General features: G+C 38.5%; 2 protein-coding genes across 2 annotated transcripts; one reads left to right on the top strand and one right to left on the bottom strand.

The window, feature by feature from the left end:
- Nucleotides 1-670: 670 nt before the first annotated feature.
- LOC137257611 (2,4-dienoyl-CoA reductase [(3E)-enoyl-CoA-producing], mitochondrial-like) lies at nucleotides 671-14,221 on the bottom strand. Its single transcript, XM_067794932.1, has 8 exons — nucleotides 14,132-14,221; nucleotides 10,375-10,568; nucleotides 9,351-9,408; nucleotides 7,260-7,494; nucleotides 6,507-6,606; nucleotides 5,392-5,464; nucleotides 2,155-2,301; nucleotides 671-1,657 (listed from the first exon to the last, which is right to left on the bottom strand). Exons 1-8 carry the CDS (start codon nucleotides 14,186-14,188, stop codon nucleotides 1,535-1,537), a joined length of 987 nt encoding a protein of 328 aa, XP_067651033.1. The 5' UTR covers nucleotides 14,189-14,221; the 3' UTR covers nucleotides 671-1,534.
- On the top strand, nucleotides 14,194-21,048 carry LOC137257613 (bolA-like protein 3). Its single transcript, XM_067794933.1, has 4 exons — nucleotides 14,194-14,526; nucleotides 15,505-15,649; nucleotides 16,530-16,618; nucleotides 18,601-21,048. The coding sequence occupies exons 1-4, from the start codon at nucleotides 14,494-14,496 to the stop codon at nucleotides 18,667-18,669; spliced, it is 336 nt and encodes a 111-aa protein (XP_067651034.1). The 5' UTR covers nucleotides 14,194-14,493; the 3' UTR covers nucleotides 18,670-21,048.
- Nucleotides 21,049-22,159: the final 1,111 nt, after the last annotated feature.

Genomic DNA, 22,159 nt, shown 5'->3' with positions numbered 1-22,159 from the left:
CAATTATTCAAACAAACCATAAGGATTTTAGAGAATTTGCTTGTCTTAAGTGGATCAGTGAATGTATTTTTTATGCCAGTGAGCAATTATCAAGCTCCATAACAAAAACCTTAAATTAAAAATACATATATATTGCAAATTATTTTAAACATTATATAATCTAATGAAGTAAGCATCCACCTGTTTGGGGCACATGGAAGGCAACCACTCTGGTCACATAGATCAATATCCTAATTTTATATATACTTGACAAAATAATACAGGGATATTGGTATTTTTATGATTGATATTTCATCAACGTGTCAATGAATAAATCGATCATTATTCATAATTTCAAAATTATTATATCCCTAACTATTTTTGGCCAGTATAAAAGCTAGGGATCAATCTGCACCACATGAGGTCACACAAAAGATGAAGATATTCCACCCTTATAAAATCGTCCATATTTGTCAATTTTTTACTACCTTTCCCATAAAGGCTTAAAAACAAAATTGATCTGGAACTCAATTCCTAAATCAAATTGTTGGCAAACATTTTCTCCATTCACCTTTATGAGAAATGATCCAATGACAAGGAGTATACATTTGTGAAAACTGAAAATGTACTGATGTAATATAAAAAATAAACACAACACACACTTTGCCAAAGTCATAAAACAGACAACCAATGAAAATATAACAGTTTTAATATTTTAATCCTTACAACAGAAACATATTTTGCTGTAGAGAATGTCACATAACATAGAGCAAAGTAATCATTGAATTGATGATCAACAAATTTTTAACTCAATGTTATGGAATACAAGATGCATTACTTTACGTTTATAATTATTCACAAACTCATCAATCAAGACTTTCAAAACTATATTGATCAAATCTCAATCATCATGTACACAAATGCTCTGGTTACATCTTTAAAATATGCAATGAATCATTCAAGCACACTCATATACAGCCATTCTGGTTATTCAGTACTAGATGACCTGTCCATCAACAATCAATGACCTGTCCATCAACAATCAATGACCTAATCATCAACGATCAGGAACTTAGTCATGAACAATCTATAGGGCTGCAACGATTCACCCAGACCTAGATTCGATCAGTTTTTCATACAAGAATAAACATTTAACTCTCTGAGTAATCATTTTTTAGCATGAAATCCATCATCAAAATAGCGACGTCTACTAAAAACACTTTTCGTTGGATAATTAGCCCAGCATCAACCAATCACATTTCGCCTTATTTCAAGGTACAAAACTGCCAGAGTCAAAATTAGGTTCGGTGTCTGTGGAAATATTATATATAAGCATTCAAACACCAAATCAAAATAGTGTGTGATAATGGCTATTGAACATCTAAGTTCAGGAGTCATATTCCGCTTCCGATAAATCGAATCGAATGATTGCAGCCCTAATGATCAACGACCCAGTGATCAATGATCCATGCCTCAGTCATAAATAAATCAGTGCCCTATAGTGTGAGCTAGCTGGAGGGACTGTTTGAAGATATGTCAGACGCCCATGGATGGATCATGATCCTTTCACCCCTCTAATCATGGCTTCCAGCTGGTCCCACTGCTCCTTGGTGACCTCTACCAGAGGACTAAACATCCCCGATGACCCTGGGTACTCACCCCCGTTCAGTCTCACCACCTGCAGGAACAGAGTCCATACAGATTATCACCCACCAAAATTGAGGTCTTTTTGGTGCCATATAGGGGCTTTAAGGCCCAATCAACAATTTAAAATATATAAACACATATAACACATGAAGAGATGACAACCCTAATTTAATCCAATTAATATTTTGGCCAATAATGAGTATGATCTTTTCCAAAGAATCTTCATATTTAATACACAATATATAGATATTCTAAGAACCTGTTATCAACAATGTACATACCTAAATTAGGAATAAGTATGTACAAAGTTGAATTTTTTGAGTATGGTACATATGCTATTTGATAATATAATTTAATTTATTTTTTTGTTCAATTTGTATATTTTTACTGCTACTGCAGTCATGGATTCTGCAAACATGCAAATTTCATTTTTAGCATGGGCTTCAATGGTCATTTAGAAAACTTTCAGGACCAAAGGGAGGATGCACAATGCTACACTCCCATCAGCATCTGTCTACGGTCAGTTACCTGTCCAGTGATCCAGCTGGCATAGTCGCTGACCAGATATGTGGCCAAGTTGGCTAGTTCAGGCACTTGTCCAAGGCGTCCAGCAGGGATACGATGTATAGTCTTCTGTATGAACTGACCAGTTGGGTCAAGGCGGCTGAATGCTCCCTGAAACACAACGTTTGTTTGTCTTCTTATATATGACTGCAAAGAGACATTAACACTGCACCATGAACTTATGTTATCCGTTTCTTTTCAGTGGACCGTAGGGTAGCCAAGTGGTTAAAGCATTCGCTCATCACATCGAAGACCTGGGTTCAATTCCCCTCATGGGTACGACATGCAAACATGATATTGCTGGACTATTGCTAGACGCAGGATAATACCACATTCGCTCACTCAATAATCATTACTGTTTTCATTGTTTTCTCAAATTATAGTCATGTTTCTAGTTATTGAAACAATGATAATTTGTTTAAGGTGTATAATAAAGTTGTAGGTGTATAATCAACATATCACATGAATGAGAGGTGACCTTTATCACTTCCAGCACAAACAGATCAGTTCAGACAGACAGCAGGTGTCCATAAGAGTTCAATTCCCAACATGGGTACATGTGAAGCCCATTTCAGGTGTCCCCCGCTGTGATATCACTGGACTATTGCTAAAAGTGGCATGAAACAACACTCATTTACTCACTCTTCCTTTTCAGATATTACAGTGAAAACTCCTATAAGCTTGGTCAGGTAAAGGAAACAAAATGAAGAAAACCATTCTGTTTTATTATTAAATTCTGTTGTGTAAACAAAATATGTTTTATTTACAGGTGACATTTCCACTACTCATTATTTGTAATGCTGTCATTGGCAAATAACCCGAAATATGATATATCTTATAGCTAAAATAGATAGAATTATCATTAAAACGACCGTACGTTATCAGAAATGAGCGGTCCACTGTAACTTGATAACGCCCGCAAAATGCTTGACGACAGGCCATTATCAAGCCCGTTGTTAGGTGATGTCATAAGTAGTTCAGCTGTTGAAGTTCAATCACCTACGGCTCGAAAGAACTTGGGTTCACTATTGACCATATATCTGGCTCACATTCGTCACATGTGCCTGTGCCATTATGTGCTTTCCTGCCTGTGTCAGCCATCACAATTGTACCATAAATGACAACATACACCAATGAAAATATCAACTTAAAGTCTAACGTTGTTGATGACTGAAAACAATGGCGGCTGGTAGTATGAGCAAAGGTCAAGGTCGAATGTCGTCACTCTCAATAGTGACGTCATCTGTGTGGTTCTATGACGTGACTATATTTGTAAAATGTGTGTCAGTGACCTCCATCGTTTTGTTGTTGGCAGTAAATGCTTCTAAACCGATGCCACTGTTTTTATTCTTATTTTATTAACAATTCTATTCATTTTAGCTATAAAATATATAGCTATTTTTCAGGGCATTGTCATTTGCAGAAGCCCGAGGTGTTTTCAACTGCCCTCCTTCGTCGGGCAGGTAAGTATTGTGCACACTAGTTGCAATATGATACTAATCATGACGTAAGGTGACAATATGACACGTATCGCAATACTGAAATCTTTCATTCTAACGCTAACTATAAAACACCTTAAGATCAAAACAAAACCAAATGTTCATTCGGAAACGAGATAATTAACTTTATACACAGATTTGTGAAAGATGCGAGCACTATGTCTGACACAGCTTAGCAGCTGATGGGTCGATGGATCGATACTTAACAATGAGACCAGTGAAGTGCCAGGGTTGAATAGGCCTTTAGCAACCTATGCTTGTCACGAGAGGTGACTAACAGCATCGGGTGGTCAGGCTCGCTGACCTGGCTAACACATGTCATCGGTTCCCAATTACCCAGACTGGTGATCATGTTGATCACTGGATTGTCTGATCCAGACTCAATTATTTACAAACCATATAGCTGGAATATTGCTGCACTCACTCACTCACTCACTCACTCACTCACTCACTCACTCACTCACTCACGCACGTCACACTATTACTCATTACTGCTTCAGAGTGAGTGGGTGGTGAATTTGATGGTTTGGTTGGTGGAAAATAAGAGCATATGGTTAGTTGGTTGGACGAGTGGTTCAGTGTATGAAGGAGTTTCGTTTTATGCAGACATATCTCATGAACATCTATGGCACTCATGTCAAAAAATAATTTCCACTGTCCCAAACTTACTGAATGTTGGGACATCATGAGTGAGTGAGGGAGTTAAGTTGTACGCCACACTTAGCAATATTCCAGCATAAATAATCGAGTCCGGACCAGAAAATCCGGTGATCAACATCTGCACAATTGGGAACCGATGACATGCGTCAGCCAAGTCAGTGAGTATGACCATCTGATCCTGTTAGTCACCTCTTACAACAAGCAGAGGTTACTGAGGATCAATTCTAGCCCGGACCTTCACGAGTCAGGGACATCATGATAGCTGTTGGAGAGAGAGAGAGTCACTTTGGTTTACTGCCACGTTTACAGGTTGTTCAGCTTGACCTGAGCTACTCTTCATATGCATGACTGGGAGGTCAAATGGCACCGACGACAGGTCCAGTTAACTTATACAAATAGGGAAGCAGAGAGTGTTGTTAAAGCTGTGTTCGTATGAAGCATGTATACATCAGAGACATTAAACCATCTGTAGCTTCTTTATTTGTAAGAAAATTAGGTCATTGCTGACAATTTCTCAACACTGAGATGTCAAACGGCAACCTTGTCTCAGCTATTCGGACATACTGACAATCAATTAACAAAGGAACACCCCTTCACAATAATAGACCAAACCTTTTGTGACACAGTCATGCTGCTTGATCAGGCCAAGCTGAACATGTTGCAGCAATACTCCAGCAATATCATGGAGGAGGACACCAGAAATGGGCTTCACATATTGTACCCATGTGAGGAATTGAATCCAGGACTTTGATGTGGTGAGAGAGGGCATTAAACACTATCTACCCCACCGCCCAGATAGCTATTTGAATCTCAAATTTATCAAACTGTCCAAAGTGAGAACACTAAATGTAATCATGTTGGACAAACACCCCATTTACTGTTATTGTAAACAATGATCAAAGCCATCTCAGCATGATGACAGGCATCAACCGAATCACAGATTCTGACAAGCTAATTAGTCGCCTTTCACTATCAGCAGTGGTCGCTTGGAAGGAAGACTGATTCTTCACAGGATCAAACTGGTGAAAAGATGCGAACTTACTTTTGTCTCAATAGCTCCAGGAGACAGGCAGTTGAATCGGAATCCATATCTTGCCCATTCGGCAGCGAGAGATCTAAGGAACACAAAATAAGAGAAATTGGACCAAGAACTTCTGTTTTTTGCAGACAACTCAAGCATGTTCTATAAATAGAGTGATGAATATCCATTTGATGAACAATGGTCCGGTGTACTGAAATTTGGAAACTGTCATTAATAGAGTTGTGACGATTAATCGATATGCAAGTTATCAGGATTCAAGAGCAGATACATTTAACATGTATATATGATATACGTTAATGACTAGAGTTGTGATGATACGCCCATTCAACAATACGATACGTATCATGATACTGGTGGTCCGATACATACGATACAATACATATCACGATATTTTGTCCTTGTATACAGAAAAATAAAAGTACTGGAAATAATGTGCAGTACTTTTATTTTTCTGTATACAAGGACAAAATATCGTGATATGTATTGTATCGTATGTATCGGACCACCAGTATCATGATACGTATCGTATTGTTGAATGGGCGTATCATCACAACTCTAGTCATTAACGTATATCATATATACATGTTAAATGTATCAAGTTTGATAATTGTTTGCAGATTAACCACTATTATCAAGTCTTATGTACTTTCACTACTGGTTTTTATTTTTTTTAATTTCTGTATAATTAGGAACGGTGTGGTTGGGTAGCCTAGTGGTCAAGGCGTACACTTGTCACGCCAAAGACAATTCCCCACATGAGTACAATGTGTGAAGTCCATTTCTGGTGTCCCCTGCCATGATATTGCTAAAATACTCTTAAGGTGGTATAAAAGTCACACAAACTGTCAATACTTTGGTAGTTTTTCCATCTCAACCATCAATTAATTGCTATAAGTAGATCAACAATTGCAATCTATCGATAATTAGTGTTTATAAGGCAGCACAGGGCAGGGTTGCAGTAAAGGACATTTGTTACATTTTAAGTGAGTGAATTCAGCAATATTACATCAGGTGACACCAGAAATGAGCTTCACACTTTGTACCCATGTAGGGAATCGAACCCAGGTCTCAAGTATAGTTTCTTACTGAATCCTCATGTGAAAATATCAGCTTACTTTGTGAGTGCTTCAACGCCTGACTTGGCTGCAGCACTTGGTGCAACAAAACCGGAACCAGTCTCTGCATAATCGGTGGATATGGACAAAAAGGCAGCACCTGCAAGAATGTACTGATCATCAGCATCTTTTCCTACAATGCATCTTCCTGAATGTTAGGTAGGACAGACAGTCTTTTATTTTCTCCCTTCACCAATACCAGAGTAAAACAAAACATAATTAGAAAATGTACATACGGAAAAAATAAGAGAACACCTCAGGGCACAAGTGTTCCCTTATTCTTTTGCAGACTTTTCACAAGCATTGTATTGCATTGTGCATGAAATTCTAGAAAAGAATAAAGGAACACATACTTTCATGTGTTCCTTATTTGTTTCCATGAGTATATATAAATTAAATCATATTGGCCTACTATGCTATCTGTTTGGATGTGAGAAATAAAGAGGTACAACATAACGTATATATGAAGCGACTTCACTGACAAGACTCAAGGCCAAAATAGGGAGAGATGTTTAAAGCAAATTTTCGCATTATTGCATCGAGTGCAGTGTTAATATATTCATTGATAAAATACCTAATAATTAAAGAAATTAACAACTTGTAAAACATCACCAATTTCATCAAAATAAAAATTCTCCCAAATTTTCTTGCTGAGGGTCCTTCTCTCGTAATCCTAGGAAAATCTCTGTAAATACACGATGTCTCAAAACATTATCTGGAGACCTGTTACCCACAGCGTCATTGCTTCTTTACCTTTCCCTGCCTTAATCAGACGCTTCCCTGCTTGCAACGTAACATTAGCTGTGCCATTCAGAACAATATCAACCACAGTCCTCCATGCATTGTTCGACAATCTCTCCGTCGGTGAGATAAAGTTTCCAGCAGCGTTGTTGATGATGATGGTGGGTAGGTCAAACTCAGATGCGATGCTGTCCAGGGCTTGTTTCACTGCATCTTCACTCCTCACATCTGCAGATATCGGAAGCACCTAGTACAGAAATAAAAAAAAATGATGTTAAATATATATAAAGCGTCTCACCAGTCTTCATTTCTTGCTCAAAGGTCACAATTTGATTATCATTCCCCCACATAACACAAGCTGATTGAGACCAAAGAAGGTTAATGGTCATGTGGCATATGCCACCGGGTACCCATTTTCTGCTGGGTGAGCAGAGGCAATTTTGAACAATCTCAGTTGCCTAATGATGGAGTAACAAATTATCTATGAAACAGACTTAGCTTGAATGTTGTTCCAACAGCGTAGCATTGTTAATTTACTGATGCCACTATAGCTTAGATTTAGATGCCAGATGCGATATGGATCTGTCAGTATCTTTTCCGTTATCTTTAATACAGTACAAAGTACTTCTTATTCATTGCAGATAATGACATGATGCATAATTATGTGTACAAAGTAGTATGCTAATGAGAGTTGTCTCCCCTAGCAGTTGAAATAATTGTTTGGGAATAGTTAATGCTGTAGTTCGCCTCATGAATATTAAGAAGTTTGTCTGTTGATCCTAAAATAATGACATAGTGAGAGATATTCTAGGTACATAATGTCATAACTGGAATTACACTTTCTTAATTAAGTACAGATTCTAGTACTGTTGTTGGGATGAGTCCCATCTGGGATTTGAACCATGAGTCAGGCACCTAATCGCAAGCACAAAAAGTCAGCCGCCTAACCTTTTCAGCCACTGCCACAGCCACAAACAACTTGTAGACCAGACAAGAGAGTTTGTGGACCCGTCTGCCATTTAGAAAGTGGTCAAGTGTAACATATGTTATATTTGGGATTACATTTCTTGGTGAAGTACTGGTTGTAATACTTTTGCGGAGTTGAGTCCTATCTAGGATTCGCCAAAATGGTGCTCTGTAAAATATGAACTTAGCCACCTCTATCGACGAGTAAGCTGCAGCTAACAAGATCTTATTAACCATGTTAAGTTTAAGTTCGTAAGTTTATTGTCTTACACCGCACTCAGCAATATTCCAGCTATATGGCAGTGGTCTGTTAATAATCGAGTGTGGACCAGACAATCCAGTGATCAACAGCACGAGCCTCTATCTACACAGTTGGAATACACAGTTGTGTTAACCAAGTCAGCGAGCCTGACTACCAAATCCATATCCCCCTAGTCTTTCATGAAGACTAGTTCTAACCCAGATCTTCACATGTAGTATGTTTAGGACATCTGCTGGGATGAATATGCATTTGTTTTATAAAACATAGGTGTCAAGTGACAATGGTGCTTTTTTAACATGTTATCAGTCAGCATTCTGAGAAAACAAGGACACAAATCACAAATTATAGGGAAAACATAAATTGTCACCAACAGTGTTAACTTAGAGCCATACAGTGTGCTAATCAAATGTTTCAATAAAGTTTGAATTAAAAGCAAAATTACTTTTCAATTTACTAAGTTTCCAATAAAAATAAAAAATTTCTAAAGAAGAACATTCTATCCATATGTTATCAAAATATTTCATAAAGTTAAATTCTAATAGTATTAAATCAAACAAAACCATTAGTGATTAACATATTTACTTCCACATTAAAGAATGCATTTTGCACCATATGCAACAAAAATTCTTGCACAACAGACTGCTCACTAACCTCATTCTTTCTTCAACTGAAAAGCTGGACTTAATCAAATATTGTCCAAATATCTTATAAAACATTACACTGAATACTGGCCAGAGATATCTTTGGTTGAAATATTGTTTGCGCTTATCACATTAATAATAATGATTATATTGCGTTAAAACTCCACTCCGAAGTGTGCTCAAACTGCTGATATAGTAGGCATTAATATAACAATTGCTGCTCAATTTGTTTACCTTATTTCCTGTTATGCCAGCTATTTCTGTTGCTGTTTGTTGCAGAGGCTCCATTTTTCTGAAAATACATAACCAAAAACATACGTTTAAGTATTAAGAGTGAGTGACTCTAGCTTTAGGCCACTTTTAGCAATACTTCAGCAATATCACAGCAGGGGCAAGATGAATGTAAAACATTGAACAAACTTGAATTTAATGAGTGCGACGTTTACATGCAGGTTCTTAAGCATGAATGACCCAGGACTGTCGCTAATCTGGACTGACTCCTGCTTGACAAGAATCTGTATCAAAATGTCGCACTCATGAAATAGAAGAAATTATTATCCATACACTTTGTCCAATACTGTACTTTGCCACTTCTAAAATGCCACTCAAGGTGAAGTGGAAAGGGGTTTAGCATCATACTTACGAAGATTTCACTCATATGACGACGTGCATGTGTGTGTATGTGTGGCTACTTGTACTAGCCCAGACTTATGCTGGATGTATTTCGCTAGCTCACTGGGATACCATGCCGCAGTTAAGCATGAATACCCTACTCAGACTCCTTGTCCCTATTAATGACCAAGAACCAAGCAGGAACCTACAAGTACCTTATTTTAACGTCTCTTGGTTTGACATGGCAGAGATCGAACCTGAGACCTTTCACTTTTCAGGCAGATACTCTAACCACATGCACTATACCAGGGAGGCAGCTAAAATGCCACTAAAAGGTGTCAGAAATGTAAATGTTACGAACAAGCACAGCAAGTAAACAATAAAATAACAGGTACAAAATGAGACAAATATCTATCACAATGATGGCTATTTTCTCTGAACAGCACATTCCACTCACACTCAGTATACAATTAGTCAGAAAATGAGACAACCAGTGTGCGAGGATAGTTTTACGCCACTCTTAGCAATATTCAAGCAATATCACTTCGGAGGAACACCAGAAACGGGGTTCACACACTGTACATGTACTGATGTTATCAGCACAAAATATTGTTCCTTGGTTGCTTATTGAGTTGCAGCAACTCACCTGCCTGAAATGGCCACTCTGGCACCAAGCTGAGACAAACACAATGCCATGCCTTTTCCCAGACCAGTTCCTCCACCTGTGATGAATGCTGTCTTGCCTTCAAATGTCCCTGGAGGCAACATAGGATTGGAGACAGGTGGGAAGTGTTTTGCTTGGTCCAAGGGCTTGTAGCTGCTGTGGCGAACATGCCTACCCTAGAAAAGTAAGATGGTTTGTAGTTCATCTTGAAAGACTGAGACAAAAAGGCTTAATTGTGGATAGCTATGTTTTACTATATTCACAGTATAGTATGACATCTTGAATAAAGCAAGAACTTTTAACTGAATTCCTTTCCTCTATAAACCAAACCCTGATACTCTGGAAATCCTACCACAATTCATTAGAAATCAAACAAGCATGCAGAACATAGGATTTATGTCAGTATGGAATTGCACACATCTCTATTACCAAAAGATGGATGTGGCAAGGAAAATTGCAATATAAGCATGATAAGGCTTGGTCCTAACAAAAATTCACCACAAACCAGGGCTCCACATAATTTTTCAACATCACAGCTGAGATGAGTTGTTACACCCCTTGGTCATACATCCTCTTCATCTAAATATTTTACATGTATGTACCTTGGCTAGAGTGCAGTTTACCAGGCGCGCTACCCGGCGACTGCTGAGCGTTTGCTAATGAGCATGCTGCTGTATCCTTAGCCCTTGAGCACCCCCCTTCTAGATCCTTAACCCTTGAGCACCCCCCCTTCTAGATCCTTAGCGCTTGAGCACCCCCCTTCTAGATCCTTAACCCTTGAGCACCCCCCTTCTAGATCCTTAACCCTTGAGCACCCCCCTTCTAGATCCTTAACCCTTGAGCACCCCCCTTCTAGATCCTTAACCCTTGAGCGCCCCCCTTCTAGATCCTTAGCGCTTGAGCACCCCCCTTCTAGATCCTTAGCGCTTGAGCACCCCCCTTCTAGATCCTTAGCGCTTGAGCACCCCCCTTCTAGATCCTTAACCCTTGAGCACCCCCCTTCTAGATCCTTAACCCTTGAGCACCCCCCTTCTAGATCCTTAACCCTTGAGCACCCCCCTTCTAGATCCTTAGCGCTTGAGCACCCCCCTTCTAGATCCTTAGCGCTTGAGCACCCCCCTTCTAGATCCTTAGCGCTTGAGCACCCCCCTTCTAGATCCTTAACCCTTGAGCACCCCCCTTCTAGATCCTTAGCCCTTGGGCAGCCCCCTTCTGGATCCTTAGGGTTAGTGAGTAAAGGTTAGGGCTTACCTTTGGTGCAAGTATATCCATCGGAAAAAAAAAGGAAAAAGTGTGCCCAATAAAGAACACTACTCCCTGTACCTTTCCTGTATGCTTTTCTTTCTTTGCTAGGAAACATATACTCTTAAAGATTCATGATTTCATCATAGTATTTACATTAAAGGTTACATGCAAAGTAAAACACAACTTTGCAGATTCTGATACCTTTTGGTATGCACTTACCGAAACATATCATCAAAAATGCCAATTCAGCCTATAAAGTTGAAAAAAACGCGATGAAAATAAGCCCATGAAATCTGAGTTCAAACGATTCAATAAATTTCTTTTCGAATTCAATCACTGACCATGTACAATTTAAACTTTACACCTATCAGGCTATACGCCATAAACAAAATAAATTGATTTATGACTAGTGCATTCGAGTCCTGTCTCTGCCACATTCCGTAATTAGGCAGGTGTGATACTTGTACACACGACATGTTTTTATGTCTGTGGATTGCAAACAAACTACATCCATTTTTCTCGGATGACTGGATCTGATGGAAACTGGTGCAAACTTTTGTCTCAGTTTCAAGTCCAGCTTTGTACGTGGACGAATGAGAGTTTCCAGCCATGCAGTAGTTCACTACATCTCTACTGAGATGATTTTTGATTGGATCAAACGCACATTCAGAGAACATATATTTTCATAGCCCAACATGTCTATACACATTCTTTATGGATAATAACATCATATAGTGTATATGATTTTATTTGACAGCGATATATGAATCCATACTGAAACGACACATCAACTACAATAAAAGAAGTTGTTATCCATAAAGAATCTTACTTTCTTGTGACTCGACTTCTAAAATGCCCATCAAACAGATGATCTTTCTGTACACACAATAAGCCCTCAGCGTATCAGCAAATAAACCAGCCAATCAGAAGCTGTCATTACACTTGAGTGCACCCCCACCTGCTCTGACTGGGTTCGGTCTCCCAAAGGCTTCATTTCAAGGGTAGTAAGCCCGGCAGTAGAAAATATTGCACTTTTGAATCACGAATGTACGCTTATAGTTTTCTTTGTTTTTTACAAGTAGCAATGTATACTGTATGTCATGAATAAGTGATAATTGTGTTTAAATTATGTTTGACGTTTTGGTTGCATGTGACCTTTAATCTATAATATAGCTATTATAAAGCATCAAGTGCAATATTAAATGAAAAAATGTAAAGGCCATATAAAAAATGGTAAAACTTGTGCACTATTTCATGTTGGCGACTTCATGCCACGCTACGGCCGAGGTGAGTTGCTACATGCCTCGACCATACATAATTTTCATTTGCTGTTCATCTATATATTTAACAGAATAAACATATTTGAATCAACTACCCCTCAGTCCACTCTATAAGCAGCCAGGACCTGCGACACTCTGGTGACTAAAGGACAGGTGTAGGAAACATGTTATATATACCAGTTTTACTCGAAGCCAGAGATGAGATGTACATGTATAAATAATCAATCAATGATGACAGCAGAGACCATATATCCCAAAGCGAGCTGAACTCGACATTCTGATGATTTCAACGATTGCATTGCTAGCGCTATATCGAGGAAGTACGTGCGCGATAGGAGTGCACAAACAGTTTCATCGGTAGGGCAGATGCCCAGTTCCTGTTGTGAGACGTTTTATTGACAACTGAAATCAAGAAATTAAGTTATGTAAACAGCAAATAAACAACAATATTATTTACCCTCGATCATTAATACCACTTCAGATGCAAAATCAATTGCCTGTATAACAAAAAATAGCGAGCAAAATTCAACAAGATTAGTAGTCTGATAGTGACAGGGTATGTATGAAACAGGGAGCCACGTGATCAAAACACTCTCACGCAGTGTGGAGGGAAAAGTATGGCTCACCGTCGAAAACACATACAAAAATACTCGGATGTGACATGCGACTACAGTTTCGCCGATACGATGTTATAAACGCTATTTTTGCTGGAAACACATGATACTTTTTTGTGAAATAGATGAATACACCTTTATAACTCAAGGTTAGCAAAATCAAAACTCAAAATGATATTAAAGATAAAAATTGCGTTTTTGTCTTATACCGTCGAAAACCCCTAACACTCTGATGACAGGTGAAAAAAACTGTCATAAAAAAAACATTAGGATTAGTTCAGCTAGCTAAACGTCGTGTTCCTGCTGAACTACATTAGGATATGCGAATACTGCTGAATAAGCTGCTCCGGGTAAACTTTATTTGGCTAGAATGCTGTTTAGTCAGTGAGAGTCCCTGCCTATCCGGAGACTGAGCTTGTATTATTACAAGTGCATGATAAATTTGGTGCAATATCGCTGAATCATTGATACCACGAAATCAGGTGACGCCATTGGTTACGCAATGTAATGCAGTGACAGTTGGTGAGAAACCGATCTCATCACGTCTAAGATGAATTAAAACCATCGCCACAGTTTAACTAGTAAAATCTTTAACCGTACGTTTTGGTACACTGCCCTTATCACCGGTCTCCAACACTTATCCATGAGCGCAGACATTTTGTAAGAGCCCGGATGTTTAAAAGGGAGATGTCATTTACAATAATAATGAGATTGTTTGGCTGCAATTAAAAGGGACTTATGCTATATGTAAAACGTCAAAAGTAATAAAACTTGTTTTTCTTATGTTTCGAGATAATTTATTAGAAAACAAATGCTTTTGAAATATATCCATTATTTGGTTACATCTTGGTACTCAGTGGTCCCTGTCATCAGGGACCATAGGTCAAGGTAAAGGACACAAAAGTAGAGTTTACCTGCTAAAGAAGGAGATAGTGGTGACCTTTGTACCGACTATAGACAAGATGATACGCAGCTTCCTAACCAAAAGGCAAATGGTACGTTGACAGAACTGCCCATTCATATAAATGACTCTATGAATTTATTCAGTAATTGTTCAACAGTTTTGTGACAATTCTGGGCGGCTGTATCACGAGATCCGAGTTCAAGTTAAGTCAAAGGTTTGGGTCATTATTTGGAACTGTCACCATAACAGTGTTAGCGGGGCAGTCACTTAGAGCATACATATATAAGACCAAGTATGCTTCACGCACCCTCCTACATGAAGTTGTCATGCCATTATTGCAACTAAAACACTGTTCAAAACAAGTGAGTGAGTGAGTGAGATTAGTTTACGCCGCACTCAGCAATATTTCAGCCATATGGCGGTGTTCAGTAAATAATCGAGTCTGGACCAGACATTCCAGTGATCAACAACATGAGCATCGGTCTGCGCAACTGGGAACCGATGACATTTGTCAACCAAGTCAGCGAGCCTGACCACCCGATCCCAATAGTCGCCTCTTACGACAAGCACAGTCGCCTTTAATGGCAGGCATGGGTTGCTGAAGGTCAATCCTACCCCAGGACCTTCACGGATCTGTTCAAAACAAGAATGATGCAGCGAAATAACAGTGCCTCCACAGGGTTTTGTAACACTAAAAACTCCCATCACTAATATCTGCTGTCACTGCTCAATGTGTACATTCTATTAAATTATGCATGCATTTAAAGCCATTTCAAACTAATACATTATTCTACAAACTGAAACATATATCACAAAAACTGAAGTAGTACTTTGGGAGATAGCTTGCTCTAATAATCAGGATTTCTCAGTTCCGTGCCCAAACTGTTTAATATTGTGTTAAGAGACCTCTTCAGTGACAGTATGTATACATTAATGTGAAAAAGAAACAAAAACTGAAAACATTTAAATTTTTTTGCATTACAAACCCCTGTGGGTACCTCCGAATTACTTTATCAGTCAAATTAGTTCATTTATGGATTTATGGTCACTCACAGTTTCTTTTTCATAGATCTGGAGACTTGCAGTATCAGATCATCCCCGATGTCTGAATACCGAGGCTCCACCCGAGCTGACACGAGGAGAGAAAAATCTCATAGATGCCCTCAGGGTTAAGTTCCCAGGGGCGACCTCAGTACAGGTTGCTGACATATCAGGTAGGTTTTTGTCGAAATGTTCACATTGTATCTGTGTACATTTCTTTGCTTTAAATAATAATGTTGATGACTGTGCCAATTAGGGTCATGTGACTTAAGTTTGTTCAATCAATGTGATCAATGTTGCAGTTACTGTGACTCCGTGGGATCAGATAATTTTGTTCATCATATGACTAACCTTGTCATAATATACTTACCACATGAATGTCTTAATGTTGATTGTTCCCAAACAACATTGAGCACTATACTGAGTATCATTAAGGCATGAATGACACAAACACTGTATGATATAGGCACAAATGTGATGTTCTGTTTACAACCAAAGTTGTCAAATTTAGGAAAATAAACCTACATCTAAATTCAAACATAAGCTGGCTACTTCCCATCATCACATGTAGATTGCAACATCACGGAAGAAACACGAGGTTATGGCATTGTTCATGATGTCATGTTACCATGACAAAGTAATACTTTGCCCAAGTATATCACATGAAAAATATGCACCCGATACTTTCGCCCTCACACAAATATAGCACCCCCAAACGATGGTTAGATTATTTTGTTTTGCAAGTTAAAGTTCAAACACTGTACATTAGCAACTGGAAAAAACGCATCAGGTGGACACTGCAGCAAGATAGCTCATCTCTTTGAGAGAGCTGTTATATATTTTAGTTTGTCAAAATATATTTTTAAGACTTTTCTTTTAGTTGGGTCAGGCATCACACTAAGCCAAATAAAGAAAAGGTTTATTTTCTGCTGTTTAAAAACCAACATCTTTCATAATATTGCAGAGTTCAGCATTAAACTATACAAACAAACAAATATTAGATTCTGCATGTTGCAACAGCTATATGATCAAGTACCATTTTATCCTCAACAGGTGGATGTGGCGCTATGTATCAGATATCTATAGAAGCCAGTGAGTTCACAGGGAAGTCTACACTACAACAGCAGAGGATGGTGTACAAGGTAAGTCTTCAAGTACTCAGTAAAGTGACATACAATCATTTCGTGGTCATGACAGTATAATCCTGACTGTATCATGAGAATTAGTCTATCTCTCAGTCCTTGAACCACATTATTCTTCCTGCAGTGTGAAAGATCTAAATGAAGCAAGTCTAGATTTCATTAGGTTATGCATTTCCTATCTCAGTGGGGCTCCTTTTCAATTTAAATGGGTACAGATGTTATATGTTTTTTCAAAATTATATACAGAGACTAAGCAACAGTCTACATGAGAATGCAATGCTAACTGTGTGTCTGGCAAAGTTAAAATTTAATCTTATTGATTAGTTCTGCAACTATTGCATGAAAACAAACATGTTGTTACAAAGATACTGAAAAATACTTGATTGTGTTATTTTATTTGTATTTCATTGTCCTAATGAAAACTTTTGCATACTTTACTTACACTAGTGTTTCCTATTCTTGCGATACTCACGGATATCAGCTGAAAAAATAATGCAAACATTTCTTATTGTGTGAGTACTTGTTTTTAAATGAAGAGACTCCCCTTCTAAAATCTGCATCTATCAACTGCTTGATCCATCAGTTGTATTACCACTCTTGAGCTCAAAGAAAAACCAGGTCATCCACCTCTGACTTATCAAGGCGTCTCCCATTCTCGCGGCATAACAAGGAAGTAACGTTATGAAGTGTAAGGACGAGGAATCTTATCGGGAACGGCGGGAAAAATTTATAATTTATCCAAGTTATTAAAAACTCACCAATATTTGTTACATTGCAAAATTTTGATCCTTCAGAGTCTTGAGCCACTTCTAGTTACAGGTCAGTGATGTAAACAACCACTAAGTATCAGACATCGCGATCTCAACAGAAAACGTGTTTACCTTGAGAATAGGAAACAAGCAAGAATAGGAGACACCAAAACCATATTGTACTATTAGTTGTTATACAACCCTGTGTGGTTTAGTTTGTCTTTCTCATAATCATTGCATCCTTGAAGATACAGGTTATAACTGATCTTCAGTAACCCATGCTTGTTGAAAGAGGCAAACCCGTGAAGGTCCCAGGGTAGAATAGGCTTTCAGTAACACATGCGTGCCATAAAAGGCAACAATGCTTGTAGTAAGAGGCAACTAACGGGATCAGGTGGTCAGTCTCGCTGACTTGTTTGACACATGTCATCGGTTACTAATTGCGCAGATCGATGCTCATGCTATTGATCACTAGATTGTCTGGTCCAGACTCGATTGTTTAGAGACCACCACCATATAGCTGTAACATTGCCAAGTGCAGCGTAAAATAAACTCACTCACTCACCCACTCACGTGAAGATCCGGGTTAGAATTGATCTTCAGTAACCCATGCTTGTTGTAAGAGTGTAAATGGAATTAGGTTGTCAGTATCACTGACATGATTAACACATGTTGTCTTTTCCCAGTTGTGAAGAACAATGCTCATGATGTTGATCATTAGATTTTCTGGTCCATCCGAAATTATTTACAGAATTTCATCATTTGTGAAGTTCTGGGTTAGAATTAATCTTTAGTATCCCATCCTTGTTGCAAGAGGTGACTTTTGGGATCTAATGGTCAGGCACGCTGACTTGGTTCACACAATTCATTGCTGCTCAGTTGCATAGATTGGTGCTCATGTTGTTGATCACTGGATTGTCTGATCTAGACTTGATTATGTACAGACCACTGCCATACAGCTGGAAAAAAAATTAACTGCTGAGTAAAACTAAATTCACGAGACCGATGCCTCATACATCAAATATTTCTGAGTGTGGCGTTAAACAAGAAATCAAACCCTCATAACCATTGCAAATTGAAAACATTCAGCCAACATCAAAGTTGAAAGTTGTTTATGAAATCCTTCTGGATTATTCATTATAGGTCTCAAAATTGCACTTCAAACATTTTTAAGGTCAAATATGGTCTCCCACAGTATGTGTTTGCTCAAATATTAAGTCTGTTTTGCTCCAGGCTCTGTCAGAAGAAATAAAGGAAATGCATGGCCTGCAGATCAAGACCAAGCCACCAAGCTCTTCATAAAGATGTTGTGTACAGTTGTTTGTTTTTATGTACAGACTCTTGCCTTATGTGTACAGACTGTGACTTATAAATACATGCTGTGGCATATACAGAATTGAGATTTGGATCTGAAATCAAACATTTAAAGTTTTATTCTTGGGAGTTGGATCAGAAAAAACCCAAATGAATCTCTTAACACATCACCTTAAGGAAAAATGGCATATTTTGCAAGATATTGTTTGTTACCAAGCTCCTTGTCAGGCCTTTGCCTCTTGTTTACCTGGCCATTACCTGGGGTGTTGCCACACCCATGTCACAAATCTTGCAGTATCGAATGAAAATAATGATGGTTTGTTAAACAATGTTTATATTTTGTTGACAAATATTATTAGAAAATTCTGCAGAGTTGGTGTGCCTTTCCTATTTACTTTGGCTTTAATTTGAGGCATTTGCAAGTACTTGTTTTTGAGTTAAAGTGCAATTCTTTGAAGGGATTTTGACTCAAATGGACTGAAGTATGTGATGGTACTGCCTACTTAGATCTATGTTTACTTCGACATCAGGAACTTTCTCTTCAGATTATTTAGATGCAACCGTGTTTTCTGAAAACAGATTCATCAATTTCTCTTGTGGGGTTTCTGACATGGCAGGGCACTCAAATAGGACACAAATCAATTTGTTGTCACAGTAGAACATTAGAGATTGATAGTCAAAGGGGCATAACTCTTGTGACCTTAGAAGTAAGTGGCTTATTTCAAATAATACCACCTTTCAGGACAGAACATATTCACTTCATAGATAAAAGATAGCATATTCTAAAAACAATATGATGAAAGTAACTGTTCATGATAATAATTGTGAAATTATGCAAGTAAGTCCGACTACAAAGTCAAAAGATCTGAAACTGTCCAGGGTAAGATGGATTCATACTACTCATGAAACTTCAGAGAATGGTTTCATGTAATTTTGCAGCTAACCAATCAAAAGTCTTCCCTAAATGCTAAATTAATAAATATGTATATGTGTGCCTGATTGCAGGTGAAAGTTATATATACAATATAAGTTGTTCATTGGTCACAAGGGAGGCAAGGGTTGTTGTACCCACGATGTTTGTTTATGTTCCGTGAGCCTTAAGGGCGAGGGGAACATAAACAAACATTGAGGATACATCAATCCATGGGCCCTGTGGGACCGGTTAACAACGTATTTATCTTCCTGAACACCTAAATGATAATTTTGAACTGTTTGAAGCATCGGATCATACACTTCAGCCAACAGTCAATAAAAAGATTCGAATCTTGCATCTTGCTGTTTTTCCAACAGATATTGTCTTAGTAAAGTCACTGTGGTGTAATTCTCCTTCTTAGCATTCACAGGCACAACATTTGAACGTTTTGTCAAAATTTATTGATTGGATGTGAGGGAAATCTTTCTATAGCCATCACTAGATTTTGCAGATGACACAAGAAAAACAGATTTAGAGTTATCTCCCTTCCATCGATTTCCATTCGCAAAACATCCGTAATTTCTGTGCATCATACGTGATTCAGTGTCATTCAAGATGAAGAACTACCCAAAAGTACCGAAAGAGTTGCATTAGGGTAGTAGGGTACATTGAAATAATAGAAGAGCGCTTAGCTGATCAGAAAACGACATTTATTTGTGAGGTATTATAAATATGTTTTTACACAGGGTGCATTAAGGGACTGTTCATAAATAATGGCGAGTGGTCCCAAAATTCAATTTGTTCACAGCTGTTATAGAGCCATGAGTATTCCTCAAGGCCTAGATTTTCGAAGCTTCCTTTGCGCTAAGACAGTTGTACGTACCATACATTAGTATTCACTTATGACAATGTTAGCACTAAGAGAGCTTCGAAAATCTAGGACCGGTAGAACCATTCCCCAGCTTGCTGTCTGTAATGGTGTAGATGGGTAATTTGGTTGATTGCATCATTGTACTCAGATGGCTGCATGCATTATCAACCACTGGATTGTCTTGTCCAAACTTGATTACAGACTGCTTACACAAACATGGTTTGTTTGATTGATTGTTGTGAAATTAGTTCATGTGACTCAGTGTTAGAAAACTGTCATCCAGAATAACTGCGAGTCTGAGCATAAGTGGACTAGTGTCTGCCCCATCAACATACAGGATCTCGCCAAGGCTAGTTGTCTGTAGGTGTCTTGGGCTTTGACACCAGGGACATGTCTTGTATCCATCTGATGAACTCAGCTGATGAACCTATTGAATATCATTCATGCCTTTGGGATTTAATTCATTTTGATACCTGAAGAACTAAGATACTGTTTTATAGGTATTGTAAATAATGTGATATAGTTGTCTTGAAAACAGTTTCTGAACACAACTCTGACTGAATAAAAGAGGAAGCAAAAGTGATTGTCTTTATGTGTTTTTTGCCTGAAATGTAAGATACTTGGGATATTTTCCCCCAGTTCTGAGAGAAGGCTTCATCTGACCCTTATAATCAAGGTACAAGCTTGATGTAGACTGGACCTCATTGAACGACTGGTAACCTTTGTGCACTTCACCACCTCCGTACAGTGGTCCTGAAAAAGACTGTACATAGAGCCACAATGACAACAGAACCTCCGTGCAACTCAGCCAGGGCAAAACCTTAGTGTGACTATGTGCACAAAATCTTGGAGGAACAACTGTCATGACAGACACTTTACAAATAGTTGTGTGGTAAATAGCATGTCGTCCTCAGCTTTGATGCCAATAAATATGTCCTTGTATAGCTGTCGTATGAATTGACCCAGTATCTATTGTGTCAATAATGATTTAGAGCAAAAGTGATTGTAGGACCCCAAGAACGGTTGGAAAGAGGAAAATAGATCTAGTGTGTACAAAGTGTGTAAAAACAGTTATTCGAATCCTTATCCTTGACCTTTGACCTTTTCTACTATTTACTTTCTTTACTTTTTGGGGAGAGGGGAAACTGAAAAGTAGTTTTCCCGTACAAGTCTAGTTGATTGCCACAAGTGTTCAGGGCAAGTTCACTCAATCATATCGGCACACTCTTCATCATCAAGCCGCGAAGATCCGTATTAGAATTGATCTCCAGTAACCCAAGAGGCCACGTAAGAGGCGACTAACGAGGTCGGGTAGTCATCCGTGCTGACACATGTCATCGTATGCCATAGTGTAGATTTGTGTGTTCATGCTGCTGATCACTGGATTTCTGATCCAGATCCTATTATTTACAGACCGCCGCCATACAGCTGGAATATTGCTGAATGGAGCATAAAACTCACTCACTCACTCACTCACTCACTCACTCGTCATCCAGTCAACCCCACGAACGGCTTTACGAACGTTGTCATGGAGATTGGATTAGCGATGAACCGTTACCTTCGTGAAAGGTGATGTGGGTGGGATATGTCTGCGGGTGACGTGTTAGATGTTGTACATGGATGCTGCGCATCAGATCATTGTTTACAACTGGCTGGAAGAACCCAACAACTGTTCCGAGGCAAGTTCACATGGA

This window comes from Haliotis asinina, chromosome 12 (genome assembly GCF_037392515.1).
Source record: "Haliotis asinina isolate JCU_RB_2024 chromosome 12, JCU_Hal_asi_v2, whole genome shotgun sequence".
Classification (NCBI taxonomy): Eukaryota; Metazoa; Mollusca; class Gastropoda; order Lepetellida; family Haliotidae; genus Haliotis; species Haliotis asinina.
The sequence above is the reverse complement of the archived record's forward strand: the minus strand, read 5'-3'. Positions and strand labels throughout refer to the sequence as shown.